Here is a 9,920-nt window from a genome sequence, read left to right as displayed (position 1 = left end):
TCAGGATGAAGATTCTTATTGCTTTCGCTCTCCTCTGCCTTGCGCACTACAGTAAGTAAAACTTCTTTGCAACAAAGGTCCGTTTCCACTAGAGTAGTTTCCCGCTGAAATCCAACCAATCTGAGCTTTGAAGTCGAAACACGTCTTTATTTAGCACACCACTTGGCAGTCCAATGCTTATTAGAGAGGTTCTTATGTGTATTGTTGTGACGTAAATTTATCATCGTGATAAGGAATGAGCCCGACTATTAAGGCTATTGTAGTTTCAGAGATTGTTCACTTCCCGGCCCTGCCCTGTGTGTGCAGTATCGGAGAAACGAACATTAACGCCTGATATCCTCAGGATGAAGTAGATTGTGTTCACTCTTTCAACCTCAACATATCAATTTGGTATCATACTTGGTTGTGTCCCCTCGCAAAATAATTGAATAATTTAAAGGGAAAAAATTATTCAAGGTCCAGCTGCTAAATCGACGTCAGAGACAAACGCTAGCGTTAGCTCTACGTATCTCCTTCGGGGAATTACATTACCGTGACAATAGCAGCGGTAAGACTAACGGCAGCGTTGCTGCTAACGCCAATTGAGCAGAACCACACCCATAAAAATTGTTTTGTCAAATCTCAACCAATTAATTTTTGTGGAAATTGGATGTCGTTTTGATGGATTAATGTTGATAAACCAGACCCACTATTATACATTTTCGGTACTATCAAAAATACATTACTTCAAAGTAACGTGTTTTTGATATTATCAACAATCAAAAAGCTTATACTGTCTCCACTTACCTTTGAACTGTACATGTATTTCTTTCTGTTTTCAGGTTACTGCGCCACCACCTCTACCACCGGCGCTGCTTCTTCAACCTCCGCCGCTTCTCCTTCAACCTCCGCAGCCGCAGCTTCAACGGCGATGGGATCATCTACCATGGCTTCTACTGCAGCCACAGTAAGTACCGCTATGTCATAAAACGTCTTAACTCAAAATTCTCTGTTTTCATCAGGGGGCAGGATGCGCAATCCGCTCGAACAACGTCGCACGAATAAGAATACGAAGGTCGATGGAGGCATCCACTCATATACTCATTTCGTTCATTTACAGAACATTCGTACTTCGTAGGAATAATGGATTTTTTTCTTAAATCTTCCATGAAATACATTTACAGGCTTTGTATTTGGTTTGACTTGTAAAACCTGTCTTGTGTTGTAAAAGATGCGAAATTCTGACAATTCGCCACCAGACTTCTGGCATCATCCAAATAAGATGCTCTGTGTAATGTTCAACAGGAATTTGTAGCATAATATTGTCAGTATCTACATGCATCCCAGCTACTATGGAGGTATGAAGTCGGTCGATTACGCTATTTCAGTGAATGTTGGACTGATATACTGCAAACCTTTCTTGGTGATCAATTTTACAGCTTAAAGAAGAACTCACATTTTCAACGTTTTGTAATTTGATATCATAATAAACAATACAGTGAACATGCCACTGTGAATGAAAAAGGGATTCGAATTCGAGATTTCTGCAGTGATATTATTATCATACTGTCCCGACAACAAATTACAAAACGTTGAAAATGTCAGTTAACAAACTTGACGAATAAGTACATGTATTATACAATATGTAATATTTTGACTTATTCGTTATTACGCTCCTGTTAATTATCAACACACTTCTAACAAACACTCATGATTTGCCTCTTTTTCAGACCACGAGCTCCGCAGGCGCAGTTGCCTTCATCCTCGTCGCCATGATGGTTGCAGCCATCGTCGCCATGTTCCACTAAAAGATGCTTACACAAAGACAATTAACCCGCGCTATTTAGACGCTTTATGCTTACGAGCATTCAGCTGAAGGATAGTGGTCGTCGGTTTGAGCGTCCAATCTTGAGGGTCAGAGGCATTGCTTTAAGGACGTTGCATAATCATTTGATGCAGGTTTAGACCGAGTAAATGATCAGATGAACCTGTGATACAAACTTGGCAATCTGCGAATGAAAATGTTTTATTTGCAGCTGATAGAGATGGTCCGATCCATGCGAAACCAGCCGCAAGATTGGAACAAAGTCTGAAATCATTCAGTTCTCATCTGCCCACGCGTTATGCATAGTGGACAAAATATTTCTCATACCTTGCACAAATGAAATGTACGTGCTTTATTATATGAGCTTTATTTGCTGGGTGTAGAAGCTTTCAATACACCAAAAAATGCCTTGTGTTTTATACACTAATTGACATCTTTAATTTACATGTATTTCTAAATAAACGACTGATAAAATAAAACTTTGGTTCTTGTTATTTAGGCAGTGTACTAAACAAAAACATGGCGTAGCCCGGATTTCCGGAATCCGGATTTCCAGTGCTAGGATTTCCAGAGAGGAGGGTCGTAGAATAAACTCGTCAATGTTGAAAATGTATTCACAAAATCATCCAAAGAGGGCGTTGTTTGCAGCCCCAGACTCCATCTGGCAACAGTTATGAAAAAATGATGACACTGAAGATCCTCTGTCACCACTTAAGACATACTACAAATATATAGAGTAGAACCTCCCGGACAGAATCCTACAATACAAATTTCCCTAGAGAGCTGTGGCATCTAGTTATACTTGTCATGATCGGACTCGGATTTTCTCGGAATGACAATTAATGATCTCATACCTCAAGTGAGATTCCGTGAATATGATTGGCTGATAGACGTCACGTGACCGTGTGGTATTCGCAATGTTGCCCGCTCCAGCCGGTCGACATTTATTTAGCCATGTCTCCCGGCGTGACGACATTCGGCATGTTACACTCTGTGGCGGGCAATATTTATATAATGTCCACTGAGAGGTGCACTGACTACAGAGTTCAAATTGAATTAAATTGACAAATTCAGGACCAAAGTCAGTGTCATTATTATCGAGGGTGTCCTGCTAACAGAGGTGTCCGCAAAAGGAGGTTCAACTCTATAGATAAAGGATACTACTGTTGTCGCAGAGTAAGGAGAAAGTAGCATGAATGGAGAAGGAGGGGAGCTGATGGAACAGTGAAGTTCTTTCAACTGAAGAACTACTGTTGTTTGTAGATTTTCGTGCATGGCTACATGTAGATTACGATCTAACAATGGAATCCTTTGCCCGAACTTTCCCTTGAAGGGTTTATAAGATAGCTTTCACACTGGATTTACGCCTTTACGGTACTATCAACACAATCATTGCTATCGATCTCAAATTTTCTCCGACCATAGACACAACGATCGCGCGGATTGGCCACCCCGATTTTTTGGGAGTTTCACCATTTCAATAGCGGGAGTGGAACAGTTTGCCTAGAGACTAGTGACTTCGTTACATGTATTTTCAAAGAATTGACGGCTATTAGCCAGGCTGATTACATGTAATGTCAAGTCAATTACCAACGTTTTTACGCATCCGGGAGCCAGGGTCGGAAGATGCCTTTTTCTTCTCCATACATGCGGCCGTCCACTTGCTCATCTTGCACAATCAAGTGGGTAGTTTTTACTAGATAGGACTCACTCACTCACTCACTCACTCACTCACTCACTCACTCACTCCTAGTCTACAACTCGACATATCTATGTCAACTGTGCCACCGCATCCGTCCAGGCATTATGGTCCTGACCCGCCTGTGTAAACACTTCTCTCGCAACTCCAGCATTCTCTGCATCACTGGCTACAACATCCATCCAGGACTACAACGATGGAATAACAACATCAAGTGACGAAATTTCCAGCTTCATCCATTCCAGGACAGATGCAGATCAATGCATCCGTGATTCCGGTTTATCTGGGGGACAAGATGCGTATCGTGGTGACCAAATGCGCGCATCTTGGTTATCCAAGTTCTCCAGCTAGATTATTTTGTGCTGGTTGTCATCTTGGAGAATGTAAGCAGGTGAACGAAGGATGCGTGGAGGGGTGGACAATGATAAACCAAACAAAGAAAAAGCCAGCCTTACGTTTATGCTCTGAGGGCCATTTTGTCGCCGGCTTATTATTCCAAAAATTTTAATCAATTTCGTCATCACTGTGAGAGTTTGCAATCATACATTTTGTGAGGAAATTGGTAACTAAACTAGATTCATCGGGTAATCCCTCCTCTGATCGCTTGATACTTTCCAAGCTACTCATCCGCTGTACAGACTTCTTTCTAAGAACGGTCGTGCTATTCCTTTGCTCCTCTCCGAGATATTTCGCAACTCTCCCGCTGCCCGTGTACTTCAAGCAATTCAGTTCAGTGACGAGAGATTTGTGGCTTGCTCCTTGCTCTATCAACTGGTTAACACGTCCTTCGGGAGTGGAAGTTCTCCTCGGAGAGTCGGCAAGCAAACTTCGCCTCCGGAATCCAGTCAAGTTTCTTCGACCTGTTTCTGCAGAGGGCCCCACGTTAAAATCTGAAATGGAAGTTGAAACACTATCTCAAAGTAGGTCAGGGAGTCACCGAGGCAATTATCTGCTTGTTAAGAGAGCCAATTGCTCGTTTTCGTTAACACATAAGTCATTAGAATGGTGATCGTTGCTCGCCAGGATATCCAAGTCGTCCAATGGACATTCGATTAGAAAACATGTTCTTCTCTGTTGGTTAAGTAAGCCACACAATCATTTTCTGCACGTCTCCAAAGAGTAATCGACAATGGTTGACGTAATCTGGTATGCTATTCCAACAATTATCATACGTTCTCACTGACCCAGTCAACCTCGGAATGACAATCTTACCATTGCATTGGGAAATCGGCTGCAGTTTCCCGGAGATCTTCCTCCCGACAGCTCCTTTGACACCAATATCTGTACCGCTGCTTCTCGCCGAGGACATTGACTTAACTTCTCTGAAATCGGAAAAAAAGACGCTCAGGGTGAAGTAGTTGTCTGCAGTGAATTTCAGGATGGCGTACAGCGTGACAAGTGGGGATCTTGATCTATGTGTGTCATTTTATTAGTGCACTCTGTTCAGGACGACATGGCGAACAGGAGATAGGATAAGAGACCGGAGACCTTGTCAACTTGCTTAGGACTATAGAAAGGAGGCTCGATCGTCAAGGCTTCAGGAAATCATGGCAATTGAGCTCATGTGATTGACCAGCGCGTGACAATGCCTTCTTACCTGTCCCACCAACCATCCTCGAAAACCAGAGTCAGTTATATCCGCCTCCCCTCACACTCCTCGGTCGTTAGTGCCGAGTGTTGGCCTCAAGTTCAGGATGCCCACCAACAAAACTCCTCAAAGGATTAAATCAAGTTCCCTCTCTCCCGAGGTAGGCCTACCTACATACTGAACTTCTAGCGGGATTGCCTCCGTAGCCTCCGTATAGCCTCTCCGCCCATACTTGACGCGCGTTGTCTGGAAGCTACGCAATGTCAATACGTTGATGGTCAAGTCTGCCCGAGGTACCATTGTGTACATTTTATTAATTTCTCACCTGCAGCTATTAATTGCGACGGCTGTCAGCACATCAGTGACTATGGTCGTACTCGTAGCGGCATTTCCTGTGTGGCGCTGGTCGCTATTGTAGCCGTGCTCGACGGGTACATGAGGATCTGCAACAGATGTTACACAATCTAATATAATAATCCTTCCTTTCAGTTGACTGAAACGGTACAGGAATGAAATAAACGGTAATGCGAATCATCGTCCTCCAGTCGTCCACAATGCTTAAAATAATACTCTTAAAACCGAGATGGTGCAGCAGACTGATCCTTTACCTTCAACAATCCTGACACCTTGGCTGGAAACCGTTGAGTTACTAACGCTCCCGCTAGCCTCCGATGGTTCACGCCGAGAGATGATGCTCCACGTGGAGTCGAGGTCATCGTCGTGGTCGTCGTCCTCGGGTATGGTCACGAGGGGCATGGTCATCCACGGGGAAGCTACGATGTCCGCCAGGCTCACCCTCTGTGATCTGTCGACTCTTAACATCGAGCGGATTAGATCAGAACATTCTAAAAGTAGAGTATATATATGGGATTATTTGTGTGGTATACCCGGAAAGGCTAGCTTGGTGACATGAGAAATGAGAAATTGAAGATGCCAGTACAAGAATTTGGTTAAGTGCCATTTTTCTAAATCTTTTTCGAGAAAATGTGCAAAACCACAATGAGGTTATTAAAAAGTGGATTAGGAGAGCCAATTTTGAATGTTTCCCACTCACACTATGTCGATAAAACGATATAAGCGGCGTTATGATAGGAGGCCCAGCTCCCCGTGTCGCAATATCTACACCTTCTCCATATATGCTTCTTCCCTCTTGCTCAAATGAATGCGCTCTTTGAAAAGATTGTTATAGCCACTTTATAAATTCACAAAGACTAGTCTTTATGAATTCTTGATATGACGTTTAATGCAAGTAATGAAAAACAGAAGTTCTTTGCATATCAGTTTATTAAGTTCCTCTTTGTGTTGGCCGAAAAATAATTTAAAATTTTTCGAATGCTCAAAAACCTTTATTTCTTAGAGTGTCACTTACCTTTTGTTACACCAGCATTGAAATGGATCTCCCCGTCCATGGACTGGCGAAGGATGTCGACGTCTTCTTCGTGGAATGGTACCCTTCCGTGCAGCATCCCATATAGGCAAACGCCTTATGAAAGAATAGGAGGCTTCATATCAAGGAATGTATTTAACGTAACGTTGCATTTTTCAAAGCAACTTAACACATCTTATTGGCGTGTTACTGTTCTACTCTATACCAGTTATTGCACGGAATTTAGTCCGCCGCTAAGTTTATAATGAGACGTTGCAAACGTTTTGGCTTCGCGAACATTTTTGAGAGTACATGTATATGATTATACTGAACGAATTGTTTTGACGTGTATTTCGTGTAAGTAGTGTAACCCTAAGAAGCTTAGCGAAACGTGAGTTTACGATACGGTGTTGGGTGTTTCCCTCTCAATGAACATGTTGAAATAGTAAAACGCCTTACCCAAAGACCACACGTCAGCAAGCTTGCCGTCATAGTCTTCACCGTCTAGGATCTCGGGGGCGGCGTACGCGTACGATCCACAGAACGTCTTGCTGAGCTCGTAAGAGTATTGGAGGCGGGCAAAGCCGAAATCTGTGAGCAAGAAAAATGGTCACATTGATTTTGATGCGTCGATAGTTTGATTGATTTAAACCCTGTCACAAAGAGAATTTTGTACGACGTCAAAAAAGTACAGTGTTTTGTGTTTTTGCAAGTTCACGTCGGGATAGATTTGTCTTTTGCCAAATTTGACGATCTTGCATTAGGGACTTCTCTCGCTTTGCTCAATATGTGACCAACGAGTCCTTGAAATGCATTGCGAAAAAACTATACATTTTATTTAGAGCAAATAATATGCACATGTGGGTATTAAGTTGAGATCACAAGCTGATCAATAGGACGTCATCCTGCCTACTACATGTACCCTGTCTGAATAATATACCTGCTAATTTGACATTCTAACGCCGTTCCAGTAAGATGTTGCGAATTTAACACTGTGTGAATCATGATCCAGTAAGATATTTTTTGCCATCTAGTTTACCTGCTAATTTGACATTTTTTCCCTGATCGAGTAAAGTGTTATCTAGTTTGATGTATGATTACCTGCTAATTTGACATTTTTATCCTGATCGAGTAAGGTGTTATCTAGTTTGATATTTTTACCGGACAATTCGACATTTTTATCCTGATCGAGTAAGGTGTTATCCAATTTGATATACATGTACACTAGCATTGTACCCGTGGCGCAGGCAGGTTCAAATGGGCTATACCTTGAATAGATTGAATTGCAATGAAAATATAATGCAATATCAAAGGAGCAATATCGAAGAGACAAATTAAACCAACCATTTGTCCACAGACTCGGACCCTGTGGCGTGCTGTATGCGTGCATATAAAAGTAAATCAATTGGTCCGAATGAGATGATGAGGCAATGTGAATATACCTCGTTCCTTAGTCAGCAATATGCCCCTTTTTATACGGAGATGAAGGAGAACCCAGATAGGCCTTCACATGTCGGCCTCCAAATGGCTCGGACCAATTGCACTATCACTACTAAAACTTTAAAATGCGTGCTCCTCCTACATGTAGCATGATCTCGGGCAAGGCACTTAGTCGACAGGCTAGCTAGAAGTTCAGCACCGTGAGCAGCTCCTTGATAAGGCCATGCCAAGTTCAGAGTGCCTCTTCAGATACATCAAGTTTTGAAAGCTGTGGTGAGCACATAAACATACCATTGTAACCTTAATTTGAAAATCCTTTCATAATCAAGGGCTAGCTCTGGCTAATACAGTACCAATATACGATAGACCATCAATTTGACCCCAGCTCCTTACTGCGGGAAAACCCAAGTCCAGCAACCAAAAGTATCAAAATACAGTTTATTTGAACTGCACACATGCGTTTGTTTACAATTTCTTTCCCGCGAAATCTCGAAGATCAGGTGACCTACAATCGTGGATTGAAAATAACATTAACCTTGGTTCAGCAGGTCAACACGTGTACAGGCTGTTCCAATCATCCCCCTACAGCCAGCCGTTCAACAGGTAGTGTTAGTCACCCCACAGGGAGTGCAGGTGATTCATTAATCCTCTGCATAACTGAACAGCAATGGCTTGGCTTCCGTGAGTGATAAGGAGAATTGACCGTGTCCGATTAAAAATCCCTCATTACTGCTCCGCTGAAGTAAATTTCCGAAAATAAACATGACGTTGCATCAGGATAACATATCACCTGCAAACGCGCAAAATTTCGAGACGAAACACGACCCCCAAATGGCACTTTAGCGAGCCGCCTTATAGTATTATGATATAGATTTACCTGCTAATTTCACATTGTTATCCTCATCCAGTAAAATATTATCTAGTTTGATATCTCTGTGTACAACCTTTGCCTCGTGTAAAACTTTTACTGCGGCAATGATCTGCCGGAACAACCTCCTGGCTTCTGCTTCCGGCAGGACACCGGCCTGGTTTACATATTGGAGAAGGTCGCCATTTTGAGCGTATTCCATGACGATGTAGATGTGGTTTTTTGACTCCACTACTTCGTTCACACCAATCTTTGAAATAGAAAATGCATTTTATTTTTAAAGTAAAAAAACACTTTCATGCATACATTGCTCTATCAAGGCATTACCATAAATCAGAGGCGATCATGCAGGAAGTGTTGTTACTATGAAAGTAAGCTACTTCTGAAGGAAGGCGGTTTTTCTTGCAAATGCAAGTTGGGAGTCCTTATCAGATCATATACATTTACATGTAATTTTGACCCCGATGTTGAATGAAAAATGACGAATGGTCGAAGGCGTTCACTGAGACTACCCACTCTACACGTACATGTACTTACAATATGAGGATGTTGAAATTGCTGCATAATATAAATTTCCCTCTTGATAAACTTTTCAAATATTTTCCTGGGTATCTTATCCTTCGTGATAACCTTAACGGCCGCGTGTTCTTCTTCTTTTGGGTTGTAGGCAAGTTGGATCTTAGAGTAAGGTCCTTCGCCGATCCTTTCGCCAAGAATGTAGCCAAACTTTTCAAGCGGGGCGTTCTCTCTCACGGGCCGCCAACTGTGATTTTTTCGCTTGAGCACCAAAGGTCCGGCCGCTACGGAGATGATCTTCGCCTTATATGCAGAAGGTGTGAGTGCGGCCTTGTCATAGCACGCCAATGCTGCCATTATTGTTTGGTCCGTTACAAAAAATTGAATCGAGAAAGTTTTGCGATTTTTTGGCCGTGTGGGAGTCCCTCGTTGTCAGGGCGTTTCATTAACAACGTGTCGCCAAGAGTGACGTCATTATATGCGTCATAAAACGTCATGACGTCATCATACTGCAGGTGCGAGGTGTGACGTCATGCCCCGATAAATGCAATGCAATGCAATCAACATCCTCCTTCTTATGACAATTAATGTTTGCGTTTCGGTTTGTGATGTCGGCAAGGAGCATCCATCTAACGACGC

At 42.5% G+C, this 9,920-nt stretch overlaps 1 protein-coding gene and 1 long non-coding RNA gene across 2 annotated transcripts; both read right to left on the bottom strand.

Moving 5' to 3' along the window:
- Nucleotides 1-4,143: 4,143 nt before the first annotated feature.
- Nucleotides 4,144-5,482, bottom strand: LOC135482937 (uncharacterized). Its single transcript, XR_010446283.1, has 3 exons — nt 5,417-5,482; nt 4,716-4,825; nt 4,144-4,393 (listed from the first exon to the last, which is right to left on the bottom strand). It is a non-coding gene; the product is annotated as an uncharacterized LOC135482937 (long non-coding RNA).
- Nucleotides 5,483-5,576: 94 nt separating this feature from the next.
- Nucleotides 5,577-9,638, bottom strand: LOC135496925 (testis-specific serine/threonine-protein kinase 3-like). The gene is made up of 6 exons (XM_064786525.1): nt 9,303-9,638; nt 8,775-9,015; nt 6,917-7,048; nt 6,461-6,574; nt 5,700-5,936; nt 5,577-5,584 (listed from the first exon to the last, which is right to left on the bottom strand). Exons 1-6 carry the CDS (start codon nt 9,636-9,638, stop codon nt 5,577-5,579), a joined length of 1,068 nt encoding a protein of 355 aa, XP_064642595.1.
- Between the last annotated feature and the right edge of the window lie 282 nt (nt 9,639-9,920).

Source organism: Lineus longissimus, chromosome 1 (assembly GCF_910592395.1).
Source record: "Lineus longissimus chromosome 1, tnLinLong1.2, whole genome shotgun sequence".
Classification (NCBI taxonomy): Eukaryota; Metazoa; Nemertea; class Pilidiophora; order Heteronemertea; family Lineidae; genus Lineus; species Lineus longissimus.
Note: the sequence above shows the minus strand (reverse complement) of the source record. Positions and strands in the feature narration are given on the sequence as shown.

What these genes read in the sequence shown, in the direction of transcription:
- LOC135496925 (XM_064786525.1), bottom strand. Translation starts at nt 9,638, where the DNA reads ATGGCAGCATTGGCGTGCTATGACAAGGCCGCACTCACACCTTCTGCA. An exon ending in TGCTGACGTGTGGTCTTTGG is followed by an intron (nt 6,575 to 6,916) that starts GTAAGGCGTTTT and finishes TTCTTTCATAAG; the next exon opens with GCGTTTGCCTATATGGGATG. An exon ending in CAATGCTGGTGTAACAAAAG is followed by an intron (nt 5,937 to 6,460) that starts GTAAGTGACACT and finishes CTCTACTTTTAG; the next exon opens with AATGTTCTGATCTAATCCGC.